Source organism: Gopherus evgoodei, chromosome 9 (assembly GCF_007399415.2).
Source record: "Gopherus evgoodei ecotype Sinaloan lineage chromosome 9, rGopEvg1_v1.p, whole genome shotgun sequence".
Classification (NCBI taxonomy): domain Eukaryota; kingdom Metazoa; phylum Chordata; order Testudines; family Testudinidae; genus Gopherus; species Gopherus evgoodei.
The window spans coordinates 71824401-71851579 of NC_044330.1; the positions used below are offsets into that span (position 1 = coordinate 71824401).

General features: G+C 40.7%; 1 protein-coding gene across 9 annotated transcripts in view; it reads right to left on the minus strand.

Annotated features, from left to right (window-relative positions):
* The window catches only part of DIAPH2 (diaphanous related formin 2), an 867723-nt gene that overhangs the window by 202161 nt on the left and 638383 nt on the right, over nucleotides 1-27179 (minus strand). For all 9 annotated transcript variants that reach the window (XM_030576660.1, XM_030576662.1, XM_030576661.1 and 6 more), the window contains one exon: nucleotides 24750-24914. In XM_030576660.1, the coding sequence (XP_030432520.1) occupies nucleotides 24750-24914 (165 nt within the window). The remainder of the gene's footprint in view (nucleotides 1-24749; nucleotides 24915-27179) is intronic.

The following is a 27179-nucleotide window of genomic DNA, read 5'->3' on the forward strand; positions in this document are numbered from 1 at the left end:
GCACAAACACAACTCTAAGCATATTTCTTGGTGTAGAGAACCAGACAGCTTTCAGGTTAATATTTTTTTTTCCTCACCACCGCATTGAAGATCAACTGAAAGTTCATTTGAGCTTATTTGTACAAATGACTCTCTCCTAGCAGAGAAATAGATTCATCAAGGAAAATTATATGTTGTTTAAGGAGCTAGTTGAAGCAAAATGTGACTACATGTTCTCCCTTGTGTTTATTAGGATTCACTGAAGTAAGCCCATTTGGTTTAGCACAGCCAACTAACTGCTCAGTTTCTTTACGAACCAAATAAAAAATTAATGCAACGCTTACATGCTGTACATATCTTGAGATCTGACGGACAAACAGATCTTTGCACACTAACACAGTTGTGAATAGCATAAAAAGATAAATTATTAAAAAGAAGAACAAAGAAACAGATTACAGTGTGCAAATCTCCTTGGATATTAAAGATGCAGTTAGTCACAAAGCGGTCATGCACTGATAATGAAAGCTAGCTATGATCCCTAAGGCCTTCCTTTAAATTTGCCTTAACAACCGCAAAAAATGCAACCTGAAGTTGTAAGAAAAAAAGTCTCTCGTCACAGCTCATTTGAATGGTGAACTTTGATTAACTGGAAATTAATCTATAAACTACAGGAATGAAAAGATGTTCTAAGTCCAGTAAGTTGTTCACTTAAGTGTTCCCATACAAAATATGTTCTTTTTCTCATTATATATCTGAGTATTCATTACCTCTTTGGGATGAATGACAAATTCAAATAAAATGTTATCAAAATAACAAAGGAAAGAAACCCTGAAACATGAAGAATCACAGTAGTATAAAATATAGCAGGCAAACCTTGTGCTTCCCAGTGCGTGAATATGAAACAATAAGGGTAAAAATCATTATAGCACTCATGTGATTCAATCTTGTGGTTCATGCATTAGAAGCATGTCTGATATGGCACTTCTGAGCGATGTCATTAGAGATTATGACTCCTGGCTAACAACGCTACTTTGGTATACTCAGTGGGGAGATGGGCTTTGCTAACCATCTTATCAACACAACAACATAACTCCTAAGAAGACAATCTAGTAGACCTGTGTTTCCCAAACTTGGGACACTGCTTGTGTAGGGAAAGGCCCTGGCAGGCCGGGTCGGTTTGTTTACCTGCCATGTCCGCAGGTTTGGCCGATCGTGGCTTCCACTGGCTGCAGTTCGCTGCTCAAGTCCAATGGGAGCTGCTGGAAGTGACGCGGGCTGAGAGACATACTGGCCGCCGCTTCCAGCATCTCCCATTGGCCTGGAGCAGTGAACCGTCGCCGTGGGAGCTGTGATCGGACGAACCTGCAGATGTGGCGGGTAAACAAACTGGCCCGGCCCACTAGGGGCTTTCCCTACACAAGTAGTGTCGCAAGCTTGGGAAACACTGTAGTAGATTAATGCAACAGTGGTCTTCAATGTGTAATGAGATGAGAGTGGATAAAGATCAGAGCTAATAACAAAAATCCAATCATGCTGTCTGTCCTTTAACTTTGTATAATACATTTATGTGGTGTACATTTGAAAAAACTACCTTTACTAAATAGATTTTAGGAGAACAGATTTTGGACTGCAGCATTAATTGCTACTTCCACCCAAATATTTTAAATCAAAATCTTGACCTCATAATTGACATTGAAAGCCCTCATACAGATAATTAATGGAAGATTTGAAATGAGTAGTTATACTTCAACAAAATGTACTCTTATCATTAAAAGCCAAATGTTAGCAAACTGGCTACACAAAGGTTTTTAGTTCTTTTCCATTTTAAGTTAAAGATACGTAACCTTCATGCAGTTTTCTAATTAGCCATTAGCTGTTTTAATTTCATTTATTTAGTTTATTGTCAAAATACAATACACAGCCACAATGATCAAGCCAGGTGAATAAAAGTAAAACAAAAAGAAAAATTGGAGAAAAATAAAGGAATACAGAGCCATTTAGGTTGTTGTTTTAAATCTGGCCTATTAACGTAGTCATCAAAAGTAGCTACTCTCTGATGTCAATTAAATGAATTGGTGGCCTTAGTTTAGATTCTACTGGACAGAGATCTATAGCATAAAATCTCAGCACAGACTGAAAGTACCATAGCAACTGAACTACTCTCTCATCCCAGAAAGTGGTCCTTCTGGGTCAGGATGGAAGCTCATTGGTACAGCAGTACACAAAAGCTTTGATTGTTGAATGTCTACTTTGCTTGTGCAGAGAGAACTTAATAGAGCTTGCCAGCACTGTATTCATTTAAAATCAAGATAGAATAATACTGTACAATCACTGTCTAGAGTGAGAAGCTCAAGTGCAAAGATTCAGAAACCTTAGCACATCCTGACCTTGATACTGTGCATTAAAAATGACTCCCAGGAAGAGAGTTCTCTGTTAAAAAACCTTCAGAAGAGTTAATGGTGAAAGCGAGAACTGCCAAGAGTTGCAAAGAAGATTGTGCAGGATTGATGTAAGTTAACTGATGCTTATATAAAGCTGCAGAGAGTAAAGAGGAAAGGATGATATAGCAGCCTCCATTCATAAGAGAATTGATAGAAGGTCTGAAGGAACTGGTATGGAGTCGGGCAATGTTCCTTTTTTATAATTTCATTATGATTTTTTTAATGTAGTATAACATTGGCCAGATTAATTTTTCATTGTATTTCAGTTATGATCAGCTGTGTTAAAATCTTTATCATTTTTTAGCTGCATGTTCTTTTAGTAATACATGTACTAAAGTGTAGAAAGGATCTAGGTACTCAGCAACGCAAGTACGAACACGGGATTGGTCTTTCAATGTACTTATTAATCCAAGTGGTTCCTGCTGGATTCATATTAAGACACAAAGCAATTTTATGATTCTGCACACCATCTTACTACATGGCTCCACACCAGTGACTAAATATGTACAGTGGTAGAGTAAGCCCAAATAAGCTCTCGATTTAATCTCACCAAATAACTCCCACCTGGATCCTTGTCCTACCAATCCTAGCTCCTCCACTTGAATCCCTGGGGCAGACCTCATACTAGCTGATAATGGGATCCCATTCAGAAGATCTTTGGATCCAAATTTTATGTTGAATGAGTCCTTCTTAGCTGAAGGCTTTGTCAGCAAAAATTTGGAACTTCATCAGCAAAATTTTTGTTGCTCAAGGGTGTTAAACACCTATCCAAATGACAAAAGTTTTACTGATGAAAAGTGCCACTGTGAACAGAGCTTTGTTGGCAGGAGCAATCTCTTGTCGACAAAGCCACTGCCGATTGTGCAGGGTGGAAGTTTTTTGTTGTCAAGAGAGCTTTTTCCTGCCAACAAACAGCAGCTACACTGCACGCCTTTTAGCAGCTCAGCTGTGGTGGCACAGCCGTGTCCCTAAAAGCAAGGTAGTATAGACAAAGCCTAAGTCTCAAATTTATGGATCCTATCTCAACCTTCCACTGCGCCTGTAGTCTCAGGGTAGTAATCACCACATCCCTGGGATCTCTCTTTACGAGAAAGGCCACCTACCTTGTGATTATATCCTGAATATGACCTAGATTTGGTCCAGATGATGCTTACATAATAGAAATAATCACTTCCCCCCCAGCTATATTAATAGTTTACTGTCCCTGCACTTCCCTTCCCACAGGTACTATTTCTTCATTTATAAAGAAATTTTCTGGCTTCCTCCTGATTCCTCTATTTAAGATTGCCATTGGGAGATTTTAACATAAATTTTGATAAACTAGATAAGATTCACTAACAAGGGGATTTAAGGAGCTTACAAACACTTTGGAATTTTTGCGGCACACTATTTTCCAATAATAAGAATAACTTTTCGGATTTAATTTCTTGCATTGGGAAATTTTGGTGAGAACTTTGTGTTCCTGATTATTCTACTGTTTATTTTTCCATACCTTTCTGCAACCCTTATACAGGCATCTTTCAGACTACTCCATTGAGCCGTTACTTTCTAAGCATTCTGAATATGGATATTTAACCATACCATAATAAGCTAGTGGGCAGATCTCGACATCTTAGTTTGGTCTCAATTTATTTATTCAATTCACCCGGCATTCAAGACATGTAATAAGACTTCAGCTTGATCAGCTTTGTTTACTAAGGTAAAGGGGTGACTTGAGAACATGAGATAAGTTCCTACGTGGAGAACCAAAATGGAACCTTCAATCTAGCAGACACAGGTATGACCAAATGTGGTGGCTCGGTGTTAAAGCACGATAAATCTGACTGGAAATGAGGTTAATTAATCATTGGAACAATTTATCAACGTCTATGGTAGCCTTTCCATCATTGACAATTTGAAGGTTAAGATTGGATGTTTTTCTAAAATAAATATGCTCCAATATAAACAAGAATAAATTCATGGAAGTTCTATGGTCTGTATTGTGTAGGTGGTCAGACTAGATGATCACATAGTCTCTTCGGGCTTTATAATCTATGAATCTGTTAGCCGCGGTAGTATTACCATTGCACCTAGGATCACCAGTCATGGATCAGGACTCCATTGTGCTAGACAATGTACAAACACAGACCACATTAATTAATTATTATTATTATTATGGACCCACTGAGAATTGTACCCATTCATAGAGGGCCCGGTACAATAACCTGGGAAGAAAGGGTCTCTGTGCTTAACAGCTTGCAATTTCATTTGAAGCCATGTATAGCAAGTAAATGCAACAAACTAGAAGGAAGGATGACAAGGTTAACTGAAATGGCATTTGTGCTAAAATATACTGAAAACCACCATGCTGAAAAACATTTTTCTTGTGAAGGAAGTAAAACAAATGCTCAGTTTCCTCCATTTTAAAGTGGACAAGAGAGAACTTTATGAAATCTGGGAACACTTGGGATATGTGTGTGTCTGTCAAGTCATTAACAATTAATCGTGCTTTACATTTTGCTGGAGCACAAGAACAGCTTTTGTACCACTGAGTAACCTTAAAGTGCATCCTCCATATGCTGACTGATTGACAATCAATGGTCATTGTTGATACAAAACTACAGCTGAGTTTGTTTTTTTCTTTTACAGGAAACCATCCATCTACACTGCCAATTAATAAACTGTTCATATCTGCTTAAATGTTTACTCACTTTGGACTATAAACTGTGCTTCATGTCTTCACAATCTAATTTAAAGACTTTATCTCTTACTCAAGCACAAGCAGGGATACTTGGGTTCAGGAAAGCAGAGTTATTGTTGAGACACAGACTACCAGACATTATTTACTCATGTTGAAAAAGAAGAAGAAAAAAAGCTTATCTGAAACTTGCGACAGACAGGCCATTAAATGCCTGTAATCACCTTTTCAAGTTCAGTACAACTTTTTTTTTCTGGTGGACATTCTGTTTTCAAATATTAGTTTTAGACCTGTCAATATGTGCTTGTAAATGTATCTGCATAAAAGGCTGAGCCTGCAGATCATAAGCCTTGTGAGTCTCCCTCCTTATTTTGCGAGTCCTCCTCTAAATGCGTAGGTAAATAAGATCTAATACAGTTTTGTGGGGTTTCTGAAGGAATACCTTAAGAGTTAATTTGATTGAAAATAGCCATGACATCTTTGTAAGAGTAGAGTTTTGTTTAACTAATTCACTGGAATTCTTTAAGGAACTGCCAAGACAGACAAATTAAAACAAATTGAATGTTAGGTATTTCGAATGCAACCCGTGCAACCTCAAAGCGGTGACTTTGCCTGAAATGATGGGAAAAAAGAGGTTGAGAGGAGGTGGCAGGAAGCAGGCGAAGGCATCAGTTGAGTGCTTATTGGGCCACTGCAAGCCACTGGTTCCTGTGCCTCTTGGGTAGGTCACAAATGCCCTGTTCCTCCAGTCTGAGCCCCCTCTCATGCCTGAATTTACAGCTCTCACTTTCCATCCATGGGATTAGTACAGGCCGGGATTTTTGTCATCTGCTATTGGCACTGGCATTGCGCTAGTGACCTTTTTGAGAACTGGGAAAGAATTTGTCCCTCCACACCAAAGTTGCCATGGTGGGGTGGGTTTTTTTTTTTGCCTTTTCCACAGCAGCTCAGGGACCCAGAGAGGTAGGTCAGGAGGTTAGATTCAAACTGCCATGACTGAGCAGGTGTCAGGTGTCCAATGCAGGTACTTGTTCCACACATTAGCGTCCAGTTCCCTGATAAGGCAGAATTCACGGCAGAATTAGGGAAAGGCATTCCCTAAAGAAGCTGGCGCGTGGGGTTAGGGCTCTTAATATTTGACACAGTGAAGCGACAATCCTCCTTCCTCAGCCTCTTAACTTTCATAAGAAGGGAGGATGGAAGAGTCCCAGCAATGGCCTGGGACTAGGTCAGGAGGAGTGGGGAGCTAATGGCAGTTCTCTATCAAGTGGAAACAATTAAGAAAGGAATCGTTACCTGCACTGTATGAATTATTGCTGGTAGTTCCCAGATAAGTCTAGTTAATCAAGGTGTGGCCAAATTAAACCACGTTCTCTGCATCTTCTGTTTCTTCCTGCATGTCCAAGGCAATGTCACAGAGCATTGATAAGAATTTGGTTGGCTAAAGTAAGGATCCATAGCAGAACGGAGTAAAATGATATCTTACTTAACAACCTGAATTACTATTAAAATTTGTTAAGTGTCCCAGGCTGCACTAAACAGAGCATAAAACGCAGTGCATTTGGCCAAGGGTACTTACCCTGATCTATGGTTCTGTTATAAACCAAGAATAAAGGAGATTGAATTTACCCTCATTAGGTAAAAGACTAAATCAATAGTACTAGAAACTAATGTTTCTTCTGTAAAACATCTGTGTAAAAATGGAAACTTCTAACTCAACAGAACTACTCTCTAATAATTTTAGTCCTGTTTAAGTAGAATTGCCAACACAGCCATTGTGAGGACAGGGAATCAGTCTAACCCAAGAGAGACTGCAAGCGAAGGAGAGACTAAAAGGGATGAAGGGATGGGAGAGTGGTTCTGAGCATTCTGAGGTAAAGGCTATTTTGCCGCCTCCTTAATTTAGTATTTTCTTCCTTCTTCCATGCAGAAGAATCAGAAAAGGGAAGGCATGGTAAGGGGACTGACCTGCCTACTCTATGCTTCCAGCAAGAAGCGGAAAAAAAAAAAAGATAAGGAGAAGGAGTTGCAGGCATAGCTTTTGTAATCAGAATAATGGGCAGTTCTCTTTCTAGTTTCTGCATCTCTAGATGGAACCATAATACCTCCATGTAACATCATGACCTGTGGGGAACAGTTGACTAGATTACTAAGCAGGTTTGCTGTCAGTTGTATTTGACTAGTTGCAGTCATATGGTTGACAACCTTCCAGATTTAAGGTAGCTCCTTGACTGATGGCTCTTATGACTAACTATACAGTGTATTTTCTACCGTTATAATCATCACAAAACAGTACCAAAATAACACCACCTTTCAAGCACAAAGCTAATCATGCAATGGTAAAAACTATGTAAGAGAAACAAATAGACATTTTAATGGCAACCTGGTATGTGGAGGAGGACAAGTGATTCAAAAGTAAAGTTGTAAATCAGAAGAAGAGAAAAACAAAGAAACAAACAAGGCAGGCTTGTTAGGCTAAGTGCCCTTTCCCAGAGCACCACGTCCTTCTGTCCGAGAGCACGGAAAACATTTTGATAGTAATCAATATCTGTAGCAGCTCACAAAGCAACTGAGAAAGGTCACCCACTGAACCATCCCACATCCCCCTTCCTTATAACCTCCTTTCTTCCTGATGCTCAGGGATAATGCAATAATAACTTATTTATAGGGAACATTTTGCTGAAAAATCATATGTGAAGATGAACTGCAAGACTCAAGGGAATTTTCTTTTATTTTCCAGTCACTCATACACTTTGATCACGACCAACGAAAGTTAGTTTTTGGCAGGACCAGCGCTAGGGGTTTGAGCGCCCTAGGCGGACGGCAATTTTGCAGCCCCGTGCGCTGGTCCCGCGGCTCCGGTGGAGCTGCCGAAGTGGTGACTGCGGACGGTCCGGTGCTCCGTGGTTCCGGTGGAGCTGCTGCAGTCACTCCTGCAGGAGGTCCATCGGAGCCGCGCGAGCAGCCGACCGTCCGCAGGCACCACTGTGGCAGCTCCACTGGAGCCGCGGAGCACCGGACCCTCCGCAGGCATCACTGCGGCAGCTCCACTGGAGCCGCCTGCCGCCCCCTCCGGCAAAACGGCGCCCACTATTTATTCTGGTGCCCTAGGCGATTGCCTTTGGCTGCCTAAATGGTAGCGCTGGCCCTGGTTTTTGGCCTAACATTAACTGTTTTGGATTTTAAAAAACTCTGTAATATCTTGTCAAGTATCGTCATAACTTCTGAAAACCTAGAACAAATCTGACTAGGAAAAGAAATAATTTTTTGAAAACATTCATTTTTAGATGAGACAAAAAAAGCAACATCCCTAAAATGTTGTTAAAGATTAATTTATCCATGTAGGCCCTTTTTTAATGTGCTGTGGAAGCTTACGTCTTATTAAAACTAATTGAAGCATGTGTCTTATTTAAACTAGATTTATTCTAAGTTCCTATCATTAAATATTATTTTTCTGTTCTCTGAAATATATGTTTAACTTTTGATGAAGGTAACAATTAGAGAAGAAAAAATATGTATAGCTACTTCTGACCGAAAGTAACCATAATTTGCTTAAAATAGAAAACAAGGGTTGGTGGCTATTTTTCACTCAGAAATAAACAATCTAATTATTCTTTTTAAAGTACTCATTGAAACCATTCACTTTATACTTCTCTGAAGAAAACAACATGAGTTAGCCAGTGAGACTAAATATCCTTGTAACATTAAAGTAACTTGACTTTAGTTGCATTATTCTTATGTAAATTATGTTGAAGTCAATCCCTGAATATTTATATGGAATGTTCACAGAGGGCATTTAGAACATATTTTTTACGTCATTTAATTTTGACTTTTCTTTTCGCTCCACCTTTAAGAACATCCTGGTGGGCTATTTGTTTAGCCAGCTTGGAAGCTTACTAAATGATCCATGAAACACTGCAATACTGTAAAATTGGAAGGGAGTTATCATCGTCTGTGAACCAGAACACTGCAACACAAAACTGGCTATACTAACGATCAGTAGTCTATTTCTTTCAGTATCCTGTTTCTGACAGAGAAAGAGACTGTAGTGGAAAGGGAGAAAAAAACACTAGGTGGACAATTATGCAATAACTTAAACATTGGGAAGTTTCTTCCCAACTGTAACAGAGTGCTAGGTAGGAAGACATGAGCCAGTACTCTGTTCACAGCAGCTCCAATCAGGCATAGCAGATTGGAGTTTAGGAGGCAGACCTGTGCCTAATTTGTGGATGGGGTAGGGCAGAAAGGCTAATTAAGCCATTAGCGAGAGCAAACAAATAGGCACAGGAAGAAAATGGAAAGGGGGAAAGCAGGCAGTAAGAGGGAGAGAGAGATTACAAGCAGGGGGGAGAGCAAAGGCGCTAGGTATGCCATGAAGGCAGTGAGACTCAATAATAAACAAATTGCACAGGGTGTTGAACCAGCACAAGCGTCTCTGCGTGGTTTGCAGACAGACAGAAGTGGCATCGAAGAGGCCTTGTTACACCAACCGTATTGTTTATTGTTTGGCTTATGTCCTGGAACACGAGAGTTTATACTCTTTCCAGTAGATCTGTGCATAGTCTCATTTAGGGCTGTAAAGCGATTAAAAAAATTAATCATGATTAATCGCAGTATTAAACAAGAACAGAATACCATTTATTTAAATATTTTGGGTGTTTTCTATATTTTCAAATATATTGATTTCAATTACAACACAGAATACAAAGTGTACAGTGCTCACTTTATTTTTATTTTTTAATACAAATATTTGCACGGTAAAAAACAAAAGAAATAGTATTTTCAGTTCACCTAATAAAGGTACTCTAGTGCAATCTCTTTATCATGAAAGTTGAATTTACAAATCTCAAATTATGTACAAAAAAATAACTGCATTTAAAAATAAAACAATGTAAAACTTTAGAGCCTACAAGTCCACTCAGTTCTACTTCAGCAGATCGCTCAGACAAACAAGTATCAGAGGGGTAGCCGTGTTAGTCTGGATCTGTAAAAAGCAGCAAAGAATCCTGTGGCACCTTATAAACTAACAGATGTTTTGGAGAATGAGCTTTCGTAGGTGAATATCCACTTTGTCAGATGCATGTAGTGGAAATTTCCAGGCGCAGGTATATATATGCAAGCAAGCTAGAGATAACGAGGTTAGTTCAATCAGGGAGGATGAGGCCCTGCTCTAGCAGTTGAGGTGTGAAAACCAAGGGAGGAGAAACTGGTTCTGTAGTTGGCAAGCCATTCACAGTCTTTGTTTAATCCTGAGCTGATGGTGTCAAATTTGCAGATGAACTGAAGCTCAGCAGTTTCTCCTTGAAGCCTGATCCTGAAGTTTTTGGCTGCAGGATGGCCACCTTAAGGTCTGCTATAGTATGGCCAGAGAGGTTGAAGTGTTCTCCTACAGGTTTTTGTATATTGCCATTCCTAATATCTGATTTGTGTTCATTTATCATTTTCTGTAGAGACTGTCCAGTTTGGCTGATATACGTAGCAGAGGGGCATTGCTGGCATATGATGGCCAGTGAACCGGTGATGGTGTGGCTGATCTGGTTAGGTCCTGTGATGGTGTCACTGGTGTAGATATGTGGGCATTGTTGGCATCGAGGTTTGTTGCATGGATTGGTACCTGAGCTAGAGTTCCTATGGTGCGGTGTGCAGTTACCGGTGAGAATATGTTTCAGGTTGGCAGGTTATCTGTGGGCGAGAACTGGCCTGCCACCCAAGGCCTGTGAAAGTGTGGGATCATTGTCCAGGATGGGTTGTAGATCCCTGATGATGCATTGGAGGGGTTTTAGCTGGGGACTGTATGTGATGGCCAGTGGAGTCCTGTTGGTTTCTTTCTTGGGTTTGTCTTGCAGTAGGAGGCTTCTGGGTACGCGTCTGGCTCTGTTGATCTGTTTTCTTATTTCCTCGTGTGGGTATTGTAGTTTTGAGAATGCTTGGTGGAGATTTTGTAGGTGTTGGTCTCTGTCTGAGGGGTTAGAGCAGGTGCGGTTGTACCTCAGTGCTTGGCTGTAGACAATGGATCGTGTGACGTGCCTGGGATGGAAGCTGGAGGCATGAAGGTAGGCATAGCGGTCGGTAGGTTTTTGATATAGGGTGGTGTTAATGTGACCATCACTTATTTGCATCGTGGTGTCTAGAAAGTGGACCTCCTGTGTAGATTGGTCCAGGCTGAGGTTGATGGTGGGGTGGAAGCTGTTGAAATCATGGTGGAATTTTTCCAGAGTCTCCTTCCCATGGGTCCAGATGATGAAGATGGGGCCACAACCGTGGTACCTCTAACCCACCCAGCAATATCGTCAATCTATCCAACTACACACTCAGCCCAGAAGAAAAGTCTGTCTTATCTCGGGGACTCTTTTTCTGCCCTGCCACCCCCACCAACATGATACAGTTCTGCGGTGATCTGGAAGCCTGCTTTTGCCGTCTCCGACACAAAGAATACTTCCAGGACAACACTGAACAGTGCACTGATACACAGGTACCCTCCCACCAACAGCACAAGAAGAAGAACTCCATATGGGCTCCTCCTGAGGGTTGAAATGACAATCTGGACCTATACATTGAATGCTTCCGCCGACATTCACAGGCAGAAATTGTGGAAAAACAACATCGCTTGCCTCACAACCTAAGTCGTGCAGAACGCAATGCCATCCACAGCCTCAGAAACCATCCTGACATTATCATCAAAGAGGCTGATAAAAGAGGTGCTGTTGTCATCATGAACAGGTCTGACTACCAAAAGGAGGCTACCAGACAACTCTCCAATACCAAATTCTACAGGCCACTTCTGTTATAACCTTATTCCTAGATTTGGACCTTAGCGTCCAAAATATGGGGGTTAGCATGAAAACCTCTAAGCTTAGTTACCAGCTTGGACCTGGTACCTGCTGCCACCACCCAAAAAATTAGAGTGTTTTGGGGCACTCTGGTCCCCCTGAAAAACCTTCCCTGGGGACCCCAAGACCCAAATCCCTTGAGTCTCACAACAAAGGGAAATAATCCTTTTTCCCTTCCCCCCTCCAGGTGCTCCTGGAGAGATACACAGACACAAGCTCTGTGAAACTACCCTCTCCGTTCCCAATCCTGGAAACAAAAAGGACTTTCCTATTCCCCCAGAGGGAATGCAAAATCAGGCTAGCCAATTCAACACACACCGATCTCCCCTGATTTCTTCCTCCCACCAATTCCCTGGTGAGTACAGACTCAATTTCCCTGAAGTAAAGAAAAACTCCAACAGGTCTTAAAAGAAAGCTTTATATAAAAAAAGAAAGAAAAAATACAAGTGGTCTCTCTGTATTAAGGTGATACAATACAGGGCTAATTGCTTAAAGGAATATTGAATAAACAGCCTTATTCAAAAAGAATACAAATCAAAGCACTCCAGCACTTATATTCATGCAAATACCAAAGAAAAGAAACCATATAACTTACTATCTGATCTCTTTGTCCTTACACTTAGAAACAAAAGATTAGAAAGCAGAACTACTTCTCCAAAGCTCAGAGAAAGCAGGCAGCCAGAAAACAAAGACCTCAGACACACAATTCCCTCCACCCAAAGTTGAAAACATCCGGTTTCCTGATTTGTTCTCTGGTCAGGTGTTTCAGGTGAAAGAGACATTAACCCTTAGCTATCTGTTTATGACAACTTCCCTCAGATCCCACTGAGGAATACACTAAGAAACTACAGCATCTACTTAGGACACTCCCTATACTAACACCAGAAGAAATCAACATACCCCTAGAGCCCTGACCAGGGTTATTCTATCTACTACCCAAGATCCACAAACCCGGAAATCCTGGACGCCCCATCATCTCGGGCATTGGCACTCTCACTGAAGGACTGTCTGGATATATGGACTCTCTACTCAGACCCTATGCCACCAGCACTCCCAGCTATCTCCGTGACACCACTGATTTCCTGAGGAAACTACAATGCATTGGTCACCTCCCAGAAAACACCACCCTAGCCACCATGGATGTAGAGGCTCTCTACACAAACATCCCACACACAGATGGAATACCAGCTGTCAGGAACAGTATCCCTGATGATGCCACAGCACAATTGGCTGCTGAGCTCTGTGACTTTATCCTCACACACAACTATTTCAAATTTGATGACAATATATATCTCCAGATCAGTGGCACTGCTATGGGCACCCACACAGCCTCACAATATGCCAATATTTTTATGGTCGACCTGGAACAACGCTTCCTCAGCTCTTGTCCACTCATATCCCTTCTCTACCTACGCTATATTGATGACATCTTCATCATCTGGACCCATGGGAAGGAGTCTCTGGAAAAATTCCACCACGATTTCAACAGCTTCCATCCCACCATCAACCTCAGCCTGGACCAATCTACACGGGAGGTCCACTTTCTAGACACCATGATGCAAATAAGTGATGGTCACATTAACACCACCCTATATCAAAAACCTACCGACCGCTATGCCTACCTTCATGCCTCCAGCTTCCATCCCAGGCACATCACACGATCCATTGTCTACAGCCAAGCACTGAGGTACAACCGCACCTGCTCTAACCCCTCAGACAGAGACCAACACCTACAAAATCTCCACCAAGCATTCTCAAAACTACAATACCCGCACGAGGAAATAAGGAAACAGATCAACAGAGCCAGATGCGTACCCAGAAGCCTCCTACAGCAAGACAAACTCAAGAAAGGTTCTTCGAGATGTGTGTCCCTGTGGGAGCTCCACTTTAGGTGTTTGTGCGCCCCTGTGCTCGTAATAAAGGTTTGTGGTAGCAGTGCCCAAGCTGTGCAGTCCCTGTCTTATGCCGCTTCATGCAGTTAATTGGTTCTGTGCAACAAATCCCACCTCTGTTCCTTCTCTATTGGAGAAACTAAGCGATAAACTCCGAAGTAGAGGGGAAGTGGGAGGGTAGTGGAGCACCCACAGAGGGACACATCTCGAAGAACCCCAGTTACTGTACAAGGTGAGTAACTTTATCTTCTTTGAGTGCTGTCCTTGTGGGTGCTCCACTTTAGGTGACTTCAGAGAAGTGCCCTCTGGTGGAAGGAGGGGGCTTCAGAGTTGAAACTGTGGCAGAAGACAGTGAGTCCAAAAGAGGAATCAGATTTTGCCTGTTGCTCTAATGCATAATGCTGTGTAAAGATATGGGCTGAGGCCCAGGTTGCAGCCCTAAAGATGTCTGTGATGGGTACGTTGTTAAGGAAAGCAACACAGGTTGATAAGGCTCTGGTGGAATGTGTGCGAATCCCCATAGGAAGTTGTCAGTCACACTGATGGCAGCATTGTTTTATGCAAGCAGATATCCACTTGGAGAGCCTATGTTTGGATACACCCTTTGGAGTGTTCAGTGATGGGAACAAATGGTTTAGGTGATTTACAAAATGTCTTGTTCTGTCTACGTAAAAGATCATAGCCCTCCATACATCGAGAGTAAGAAGTGTTGACTGCCTTCTATCCTTATGAGGCTTGAGATAGAATGTCAGTAGGTGAATGGGTTGGTTCAGATGGAAGGCTGAGACGACTTTTGGTAAAAACTTGGTGTGCAGTCTCAGGATATTTCTTCTGAGCAGGTCATCTCAGATCCCTTGAGCCATGGAGGAGCCATGCTCTCTGGAGGAATCTTTGAGGATCCGAACGCAGGACATGACCTGCATCCTGGGATAGCAGATGAGGCAGAAGCTGGAGCATGTATGGTGGACGCATTGCTAGCTGGAGAAGGTAAGGATACTAGATTTGTCAGGACCATGTAGGGGCTATTAGGATTACTGTGGCTGTCCTGTCTGATCTTGTGAATCACTTGAGCCAGGAGGAGGGTAGGAGGGAAGGCATATAAGAGAGGAGCGTTCCACTTGATGAGAAAGGCGTTGCCTAGAAAATGTGTACTGAGACCTGTCCTGGAGCAAAACCTGGGGCATTTGGTATTTCACATGGTTTCAGAGAGGACTATTGTTGGGAACCCCCACTCTTGGAATATGTATAGAAGCACCTGGCTTTTGAGCTCTCACTCATGACCCTGAGAAAAGTGCCTGCTATGGATATTTGCCATGGTGGTCTGGCATCCAGGTAGGTATCATGCTATAATGTGGATATTGTGCCTGATGCACCATTGCCAGAGTGTCATGACTTCCAAGCAAAGGAAGTGTGACCATGCTCCCCCTTGTCTGTTTATGTAAAACATACAAGCCAGTTGTCTGTAAGGATATGAATGGCCTTGTCTTTCACGATTGACAAGAAGAATAAATACTTCCTTTTGTTTGTTTATTTTTTTTTAAACAAGGCAACGGGGACAGAGAAACTAATTCACTAAATATCCCAACTAAATAACGATAGTAAATAGGCCTGAAGAACTAACTAGCGAGGCACTGCTAAGTGCTCCGACTTGAAGCCAAAGGCAGTAGAGAAGGAACTGGGGTGAGGGGTGTTGGTCGCACAGTGTAAGTTAACCGCCTGAAGCAGTACAAGACGGGACCGTGCATGCTACCACAAATCTCTGATTACAAGCACTGGGGTGCACAAACACCTAAAGTGGAGCACTCACAGGGACAGCACTCAAAGAACAGCTTTCTGTCTACCTCAGTACATCTCTGCAGACCTCTTGATAGGTGGCTAGGGTTTTGGGTGGTGCAGACACTCACTGAACATTCACTGACAGTTGGTAATGTCAGGAGGCTGCTAATAAAAAAAATCTGGGCTTGAACTGAGTAACTGGAGGGGACATATAGTGATGTGAACACCTCAAGGGACATGCCTTAGTAATGGGCACAGAAATGGGGCATCATCTCCAGAGCACGCATTTCTCTTCTCCAGCTGTGACCGAAGGAGGATATCCCCACTGGTGTGTGTATGTGCCTGCGTGCACATGTGTGCACTGGGAAGAGGGGGGGATGACACAGCTGGGTCTCGAGGCACTAGGACCTACAATAGTATGCTGGACCATGAGGACTTATTTGCTGAGTGACAAGTTAATTTTCAGGTTTCAAATTGTTTAACAAAAATTATAGCCACATGTATTTAATCTGTATTCTTACTGAGATGTTTGAAGAGGGACGAGCAGAGTGGCAGAAGGCAAATAAATAGTTTATTACCTTTTTCTAATCTGAGAAGAGTCTGGGAAAAACTTTGATTTAAAGCAAAAAGAAAGAGGAGTACTTGTGGCACCTTAGAGACTAACAAATTTATTTGAGCATAAGCTTTTGTGGGCTAAAATCCACTTCATCGGATTCATGCAGTGGAAAATACAGTAGGAAGATATATATATATATACACAAAGAACATGAAAAAAATGAGTGTTGCCATACCAACTAAAATGAGAGTAATCAGTTAAGATGGGCTATTATAAGCAGTAAATTCTCAATTCACAGCCCTCCCGCTGCACTGCAGCAAAATCTACAAATAAATATATATATTTTTGAGTGTTTATGAACAGATATAGCTATCCATATCTCTAAATAAACAGAGAACATTAGAGGGACATGTTATGCAATATATCTACAAACTGAAGTGCCTTGCAGATCCAGAAGCCTGGAGAACCCTTCTCCCTTTTCTGGGGGCACTAGTATCCATGAAGCAACTTCTTTTAACTCCCCATATGTGGTTTTGAGGAAAGAAAGGAAGAAACTGAAGAGAGGAGGCAGCCAGAAACCTGAGCTGGGATGAGCACATGAAGAAGCAGTTTGACACTGATGATGACATCAGAGTGCTGTGTACAGTTTAAGCTGGGGTTGTCTGACATGGATATCATCAGACTGCTTTGTACAGTTTTGACCCTGACTGCTGTTATAACAACATGAATAATGGAGAGGAGATGACACCAAGCTTGGGGAGGGTACAAGCACTTTGGAGGACAAGATTACAATTCAAAATTATCTTGATAAATTGGAGAATTGGTCAGAAATGAAGCAGATGAAATTCAATAAAGGCCGTTGCCAAACCACTGAATTTAGGAAGGACAAATCAAAATGGGGAATAACTGCCTAGGCAGCAGTCCGGCAGAGAAGGATCCAGGTATTATAATGAATCACAGATTGAATGCAAGTCAACAACATTATGCTGTTGCAAAAAAGAGCAAATGTCATTCTGAGATGTATTAACAGCAGTGTCGCATGTAAGGGACGAGGACTTATTTTTTGCTTGATGTGGCACTAGTGAAACCTCAGAGGTTGTACTGTGCCCAGTTTCAGACTCTTCACTTTAAGAAGGATGTGAATAACCTGGAAAGAACCCAAAGGAAGCCAACAACAACAACAACAACAAAAGAAGTTTAGAAAGCACTACACGTAAGGAAACGTTGAAAGAACTTGGTCTGTTTAATCCACAGGAGGAAGCTGAAGGCGAATGGTAACAGACTTCAAATTTGTAAAATGTTGTTATAAAGAAGATGGTGATCAATTGTTCTCCATGCCCACTGAGGGTAGGACAAGGAGAAATCAGCTAGGTTTGAAGCCAGGGAGATTTAGGGTAGATATTAGGAAAAAATCTAACTATAAAAACAGTTAAGAATTAAAACAGGATATCAAAGGAGTAGTGAAATCCCCGTCATTACAGGTTTTTAAAAAAAGGTTAGACAAACGCCAGTCAGAGATGGTTTAGGTATTCTTAATCCTGCTTCAGCATAGGGGATGGACTAGATGACCTCCAGGCCTCTTCCAGCCATGCATTTCTGTGATTCTCTCTCCTGTGCAGATTGGCTGTTTACTCTAACCCTCTTCCATCCAGGCTCTTACCCTCAGCCTTGCTCCACCTCTCCTCCATGCTCATGTCCTTGCCTTCTCTCACTTGCCCTGTCCTCCCTCCCTTTTACGACCCCTCTCTTTTTCTTTCTCTTTCCATTCAGCTAATTCTCTTCCAATACAATCCTACCAAAGGATTTAAACAACAAGCTCTCCAAGCCCCATATCCCCAAAAAATCATGAAACTAACATGATGTTAGTTAACAATCACTGGTCATTCTGTTTGTGTTACATCCTTTCCTCCCTAATCTTCATCTCTCTTCTCTCTTTAGACTTAGAGCTTGTCTACATAGACATACTCAGTTTGAAACAAATTGGGGTGTAAATCTACCCTGCCTTAGCATGCTACACACTAAGTATCGATCTGGACTCTGCTGCCACACACTAACAATTCACAGACTCACAGACTTTAAGGTCAGAAGGGATTATCATGATCATCTAGTCTGACCTCCTTCACATTGCAGGCCACAGAACCTCACCCACTCACGCCTGTTCTGGATCCATCACTTCTGATTGAGTTACTGAAGTCCTCAAATCCTCATTTAAAGATTTCAAGTTACACAGAATCCATCATTTACACTAGTTTAAACTTTCAAGTGACCTGTGACCCATGCTGAAGTTCCTTAGTACACTTCAATCTACTCCCATTTCAAAGCAGGGTACACTAAGGAAAGCAAAGCAACAGCATCCAGATGGAAACTTTACCCCAACTTGCTGCGGACTAAATGTCTTTGTAGACAAGCCTTAAAGAACCAGATTTTTACATAGAATTATGCACCTAACTCCCATTAGGTGCTTAATTCCCTTAAAAAATAGTCCTCACTGGGGCAGGGATTGTTTATTACTCCATGTTTGTGTGGTGTGAAGCACAAAATGTCCTGTTCTTGGTTGGCCTGTAGGTAGTGCTAGTTTGTATTTATTATTTGTATTAAAGGAAAATCCATAAAACCTGACTTTAGCATTCCAATACAATACTGTTGGTTTACACTGGACATTTAATTAAATTATGTAACAGGTGAGGTTTACATTTATGGTTAATTGTTAAGGCCAAATATTGCCTTAGAAATACTCACAAAGATTTGTATGCACACATTTGACGGCAGAATCATGTTTAAAGGGAACATAGTGCATATAGAGCAAGTATAAAATGACTGCCAATGTAAGTGATTGAAATAGTCTGCACAGTTTTTATTTTACCACTTTTTGTATTCAAGGAGAAACATTTGCAAATGTGTGAATTATACACATGTATATAATGTCAATCAAAGAATTATAGTGAAATTGGGATAAATAAATAAATATGGTGGTTAAGTGATTAAAAAAATTAACCGCACTGTTAAAAAATAATAGAATACCATTTAAATATTTCTGGATGTTTTCTACATTTTCAAATACATTGATTTCAATTACATCACAGAATAAAAAGTGTACAGTGCTCACTTTATATTTATTTTTGATTACAAGTATTTGCACTGTAAAAAAAATAAAAGAAATCATATTTTTCAATTCACTTAATACAAGTACTGTAGTGCAATCTCTATCATGAAAGTTGAACTTACGAATGAAGAATTATGTACAAAAAACTGCATTGAAAAATAAAGCAGGGTAAAATTTTAGAGCCTGAAAATCCATTCAGTCCTATTTCTTGTTCAGCCAATCGCACAGAGAAACAAGTTTGTTTACATTTGCAGGAGATAATACTGCCTGCTTCTTGTTTGCAATGTCACCTGAAAGTGAGAACAGGCATTCCCATGGCACCGTTGTAGCCAGCATCACAAGATATTTACATGCCAGATGCACTAAAGATTCTTATGTCGCTTCAAGCTTCAACTAGCATTCCAGGGGACATGCGTCCATGCTGATGATGAGTTCTGCTTGATAACAATCCAAAGCACTGCAGAGCGATGCATGCTCATTTTCATTGTCTGAATAAGATGCCAAGCAGAAGGTTGATTTATTTTTTGGGGGTTCTGTAGATTCTGCAATGGAGTGCTGATTTTTTAAGATTTCTGAAAGCATGTTTAACACCTCATCCCTCTCAGATTTTGGAAGGCACTTCAGATTCTTAAACCTTGGGTTGAGTGCTGTAGCTATCTTCAGAAATCTCATATTGGTACCTGTACCTATTGGGTTTCCGGGAAGTGGGAGGGTGGAAGCCCGCCTACTGCTAAAGGATCCCACCCCCCCAGCCTAAGGAGAGGATATACAGGACCTCTGAACCCAACTGATTCAGGGGGACAACTAATAAAAGAACAGGGACAGGAGTGCGGTCAAAGGGTCATAAGTAGAGAACCCCAGACAGCGTCCACTGCTAATCAAAGGCGTCAAGGGAGCCAGTGGACACCACCCAGAGGAACTCTGCACAGATACGTGAATGGACTAAGGACCGGAAACAAGCCCCACAGTCACAGGAGTCTCCATTTGCCAACCTCCTCTCCCTGGTCGTGCAGATGGCCTTTTTAGCCAGGGCGAGGAGGAGGTTGACCAGGAGGTCCCGGGACTTCGTGGGGCCACGGATAGGGAGTGCATAGAGAAGGAGGTGAGGGGAAAAGTGCAGCCAGAAACGTAATAGGATGTTAATGAGGAGCCGGTGCAGGGGCTGCAACCTGGCACACTCTGAGTAAACGTGCGCCAGGGTCTCTCTCATGCCGCAGAAGGGGCAGGTGTCCGGGACAGGGGTAAACCGCGCCAAGTACACGCCCGTGCTCACGGCCCCATGGAGGAGCCGTCAACTGATATCCTCGGCGGGCCTCGGGACCAGGGTAGAGTATAGGCTGGCCCACCGGGGCTTCTCACCCTTGAGAGGTAGCAGGTATTGGTACCTGTAGCAGGATGGTTACACCCTGCTCCTACCTGGAAGGGCTTAAAACAGCCCTGGGAAAGGTGTGGCTGGGAGCTGCTAAGCTGTATGATTGGGAAGTGGCTGCAGCTGGGCCATGCCCCAATCAGGCCACAGCTGGCCTGTAGAGAGGCTGGGAGCCGGGGCAGACAGGAGTCTCTCTCTGTTTGTAGAGGGAGATGGGCCTGATTGCAGGGAGCTAGACACAGGGTACCTGAGTGAAGCAGGGCTGGGGAAAGACAGAGGAGTTGAGGAGCTCCAGCCTAGAAAGCCCCAGGCTGTGACCTAGCACAAGGCCAACAGGTACAGGGGGTTGCAGAGGGAAGCCCAGGGATAGGTCAAGGCAGCAGGTCCAAATCCAACCTTGCCAATGATGAGTAGACTGATACTGCAGTCTGCCCCAGTGCATGGGGCTAGATGATGACTGGCAGTAGCCTTATACTGAGGTGATATGAGAACAGTGGGTGGGGGAAGGGAGACCGTAAGACAGAGGGGTTCCTGCCAGTGGGCAGCACCCAGGGAAAGGGGCACTGGGGTCCTGGGAGGGACATGGGGCCAGAGGAAAGGTGGATCATCGGCCTGCAGAGGGCACTCCAGAGCTGGAACGAGCTCATTCCCACAAGTTACCAGCAGGAGGGGCCGCAGGGTGAGTCCGCACATTTAAAGTACCTTCTTGGTGTTTTGTGAAATCTGCAATGAAAGTGTTCTTAAAATGAACAAAATGTGCTGGGTCATCATCAGACTTCTATAACATGAAATAGATGGCAAAATGGGGGTAAAACAGAGTAGGAGACATACAGTTCTCCCCCAAGGAGTTCAGTCACAAATTTAATTAACACTTTTTTTTTAAAAATGGCATCATCAGCATGGAAGCACGTCCTCTGGAATGGTGGCTGAAATATGAAGAGGCATACAAATATTTAGCATATCTGGCACATACATATCTTGCAAGGGTGGCTACAAAAGTGCCATGCGAATACCTGTTCTCACTTTCTGGTGACACTATAATTATGAGGGCAGCATTATCTCCTGTAAATGTACACAAACTTGTTTGTCTTAGCAACTAGCTGAACAAGAAGTAGGACTGACTGGATTTGTAGGCTCTGAAGTCTGACAGTTTTGTTTTTGAGTGTTTGAGTTATGTAACAAAAAAATCTACATTTTAAAGTTGCACTTTCAAGACAAAGATTACACTATATTACTTGTATGAGGTGAACTGAAAAATACTATTTCTTATTTTTATAGTACAAATATTTGTAATAAAAATAACATACACTTTGATTTGAATTACAACACAGAATACATATTTCCTATATGGGTAAGACTACAAAATACCCAAGATGCGGTTGTAAAGTAAACTAAATCCTGCATTTAGAATCAATGGGAGTTTTGGGTGAGCAGAGGAGGGAGGATGTGGCACTAAGGGTGAAATTCAGCCCGGAATCAAGTCAATGGTAGTTTTGTCATTAACTGGAAAGAAACAAAGACTTATTTTCAGTTGATATTTTTATCTTTGATCTTCATTATTCCCCTTTAAAATGACTTCCACACAGAAATGATCACCCATTATGGCTTTCTAAAAAATAAATAAATAGGTCTTTATCTCATTTTACACCTTTGTTATGAGTTATGTAGTCTCTCTCTTTCCCTTAGAGATAAATTTAACTCTTTTTGCTTGTTCTCAAATTTGTTTACAGTAGTTATAATATAATACACATATTATATTTTAATTATTCATTAATAAATACAACATTATTAATAATGCTGTTATATTACTGTACACTGGCAAAACAGGAAAAGAGAAAGTGTACTGGATAAAATTAATAACTGAACATAAGTTTTGCAGTCATTTCTTTTTATAAAGTGCCATACTACTCTGAAAAAGGGATGTGTAAAAATGCACCTTTACACTAAATAGATCTGCTTCCTGCACATGGGTACATTTACAGACAGATCTGCTGATTTCAGGAACAAAAGTGCCTTTTATTACTGCTTCTTACCATATTAGCATTTTACAGCCAGTGTTGTCAAGATGGAGTGAGCTGGAGGACTCTATTCCATTTATTACCAACATAATCAAATCAGTTACATCCATGCAAAACAACTGAAGAAAATGTGTTTCCCACAGGTGTCACGGGAGGAGGCAGGAAGATTCATAATTTGAAAAGTGAGATAGCACGAATATAACTGAAGGACAAGTCTGAGGCCTGCTGAGTCTTTATTACTAGAAATGATGACTGAGAAGGAAAGACCCCAGCTCACTCTGTGATCACGGATGGAGTTTATAGGGGCTGTATTTGAGAGATCTTTTTTCTTGCAAAATGAACATCTTTGATATGTATATCAGTGAGAAAAACCTGAACTCTAAAATACGATTCTTATAGAATTACTTTTCAGAGAAGAACCACACTTTATACACGAATGAAGGACATTTTCAGCTCCTCCTGGATTAATGAAGCTATATAATAGTTTTTTTTTCTATTTTCAGTTCAGTGGGAAAGGTCACATTTTTTTACATTTTTATTCTTGGTAGAGTTTAGAACAGCTTATTTTAGTTCTCTCTTCTCCCAACTGAAAACAAAAATATCACAATTTTCTTTTTCCCACCAGAGTCCCCTCGAAAGCCACATGCTTTTGTAGAAGTAACCACTTGGTTTAAAACTTCTGAAGGATAAAAAGACAAATCAATTACAATGTATTTTCCAGAAATTCACTGCTAAGCACTGAAGAGTAAAAAGACATTCTATGTCTAAATATCCAGTAAGTCTGAAGGAAGATTAAATAGTAGGGTTTAAACAAAATAAAAATGGGATTTCCCACTGTAATGTGACTTCTAGGAAATGCAAGAGCAAATATCCAATGAAGTCCTAGATAGTTTCATGGGAGTTACATACACACATCTGGGGACAGATTTTGGCCATAATGCTTAACCTTGTTAATCTGAATACAATCTCCAGATCAGATACTTTTCCTCTAGCTACTGTATTATTTGAGGAGAATTACTTACTTCAGGTGCCCAACTTTAAGCTGCCACATTTCAAAATTTTATCATGCTATTTCAGGAAAAATAGATGAATGGATATATCTCATTATACTTGCTGTTGTTCGTGACCAATCTTTATTAGTGGTAACTTCCTGTTATAACAGCATTGCATAAATGACTTAGGAAAATGAACAATTTTAAGTGTATTACAAATAATTAAAATGTGCTGTAGTTAAAGTTTTTAAAAAATTAAGTTTATGTACTAAAGTTATGCTTTAAGAGCAGTTTGCATCCACTATACTGAAAATCCTGATAGTTAATGAATTAAAGCTTGTTTTTGGCAATATGGGTCTATATGGACCTGCATTCTACAGCTGTGTGGTAAATGGCTAAGTAATTTTTATAAGTCAAGGCAATTTGACTGTTCCCTGGAGACACAGTGTGATGTTCTGGCCATCTCTTTTCCCTACTGGATTCCCAACTTACATGTTATTTTGAAAAAAAATAAAATAAAATAAACAAAACAAACAAAAAAAAAAAACAAGTCAGACACATCGGTTGGTTGGAATTATAGAATTTAGGACCCAAAGGATCTTTGGGGAATTCCATTAATCAGAGAGATAAAGCTTATTTTGAAGGTTTCTAGCTTTTTGCCTCCTAAACTGCAATATTCTACCAAAAAACTTTGTCTCTAGATTTCAGAATGATGCAAATGTTGGCATCACCAGTGACAACCATGCAGGTTTTTTATTTAATAATTTTCAAACATGGACCTACCTGATTTCATGTAATTTTTTGCGCATTTGTTAAGTGTGTGGTATTTTTTCTCAGTTTGTTTTTCAAACAGGGAAAATAACATTTTATATGCATACCAAAATAAGAATAAAATTCAAATGGATCAGGTTGGAACAGAGGCCTGCAAATCAATAGCTCTCAATGAGAAAATAATGTAATCTGTTTCTAAACTGTCAATTAACCTGTCATTCTCTGTTATATGATCAAAACACACAGTCTATTATATCAATGAGCACTTGGGGGAAAAAACAAAACAGAAAAGTTTGCAGCAAAAAACAATAATGTTGTATCATTGTTTTGTCAGTCTTTACTTACCAAGAACATAGTTCGGAAGTTGCTTAGATCACCAAAAAATTCCTCTATAGTTGTTGCTTTGGGATCAAAGGTAAAGTACTCTCCCAAATTCTCATATAACTTGGTCATGTTGTTATGCATGTTGGACAACTTTTCATACTGGTCTTGGGCGCTCTTAGTAAAGCTGTAAGTTTGTGTTAAGGAAGATCATGCAAATATAACCATCTCAGTGTTAAAACAAACAACAAAATAGCACAAAAATTAAGATGATATTCTCATTTAATCGATATTGCTCTATAATCCAACCTGATATTTACTGATTTTATTGGGATGGGAGAGAATTATACGTACTCAGGAACATTTCATCACTGGTTTGCAAACTTCCCCTTGTTATGGCCTCTTGTCTAATGGTGAAGATCTTCCTGCTTAGTTACCTGAAAAAAGTAATACTAGACAGTAATAGAGACAAGATGAAACAATCCTGCCATAATGCAATGACTGCTGAGCCCCATTTTGCTTCTGCAATGTCAGTGTGCTCTCAATGGGCGTATGATTTTATATCCATTTGTACTGAATTGCATCTCATTACCCATAGCCAACTATTGAACTAATCTCTCACTTTGTGGTTTGATTACATCCTTCTGTGTGTTTATTATAGCTCCAATTTTGACCATTATTGAATTTACAACAAATATCCCCAAAATAAAGACAAAGTAGCAATTTAGGGTGCTGAAAGGTGGAGATTTTTCACTTTTTTTTTTCCTTTTAAAGATTAGTTGGTTTTAAAAAAAATATTCTTGACATCCAAAGAGTTCTGGACTAGCAGGAAGCATCAAGCATAACAAGACAAGGGTTACTGCCTAAAGAAAGACTAGATGCTTTATGACTGTGGCAGAAGTGGCTTGCTGGACTATATTTGAGAATCACTACTTGAAATGTGCAACATAAAATATCTAGTGCAAATGGATACGTTAAGTTAACCCTGAAGCTGTCAATAAGACGTTCTCATTAATTTGAAGTCAGAGGTTCAAAAAACAAACACACACTGTCCTCGGATGTGGTGGAAAACATGAGTGATATAAACAACAAAGAATTAGACATGATATAAAAATTGTCAATCTCTCATTAAAAGCAGATTCTGAATGAAATGATAGGGACGTTTACAGGACTCAAGAATGCACACTATCCTTCCATTGTTTAAAATGTCACAAGTCTGTTGTATACTGAAGTATACTGCCCATATTTATTAGTAACTGAAGAGCAGCTAGAAATCAAGTAGAGATCCACTTGACCTTCGCAATAGCTTTCATTAGAAATTTGGTATAAGTATCACTTCAAATGAAAGGAAGTCATTTTATATGTAAACACAATATAATCTATTTTCAGAAAACCATATCTGAGAATATATATTGGTTAACACATGTTATTAAGGGAAGAATTGAGAGAGAGCTTCCCCATTGTTTTCCTCAATGGTTATTAACAGCTTCAATACACTTCTCTCTTTTGTTGTTTAGGATCAGGAACACTCTACCTTTAAAACTGTTAGCCGATCGTTAAACAAGTTGCTCTGACCCAGAACTTCAGTTGAATAAATTGCTGTGCTGTACATAAAAAAAACACTCAACCCACAAACCAAAACAATCTGACAGAGAAATAATCAAGTTGTGACACCCAGGAATAAAGGTAAGGAAATCCAGGCTGAAACTCAATTCTTAACATTTCCATTATACTTAGGTATTGGGGATACCTCAAAAGCCTACGCAGTCTTTGAAACCTCATGCAATGCAATACCAAAGTGAAAAGTGCTCTATCAAAAAAAGTTCTAATATTTTGCTTGAATTTTCCTTGTTTGTGACTAAGTGAGGGAATCAAACCCCTCACTAAATACAGCTTTCTAAGAACATAGAGAAGTCCATCCAAGAGAGACCACCTCTTTCTAGGCAATGTATATTTCCAAATAATCTCAAACATATCAATTCCGTTTCATCTTTCTTCAAAGACTTCCAATGGCTTTTAAGACTAATTTTACTGTAAATCAGGGCTGGCTCCAGGCACCAGCCCAGCAAGCAGCTGCTTGGGGTGGCCAACGGTGAGGGGCGGCACGTCTGGGTCTTCGGCGGCGGGTCCCTCACTCCCTCTCGGAGCGAAGGACCAACCGTTGAATTGCTGCCGAAGACTCAAGCGGCAGTGGTAGAGCTGCAGATTGGGATCACAACTTTTTTTCTTTTTTTTCCTCCTTTTTTTTTTTCTTTTTGCTGCTTGGGGTGACAAAAAGCATGGAGCCAGCTCTGCTGTAAATCATATGCAAATATTTTTTTGGAATGAGGGGAAATGAGCAAGTAAGATTTATTCCATATAAAACTTGCTGGTACATCGAAGATACGTTTTCCTGCTGGATGTACATTACTGCTACAACTTAATGAGTGACACACTCTAAGGTCTGCAATAAGA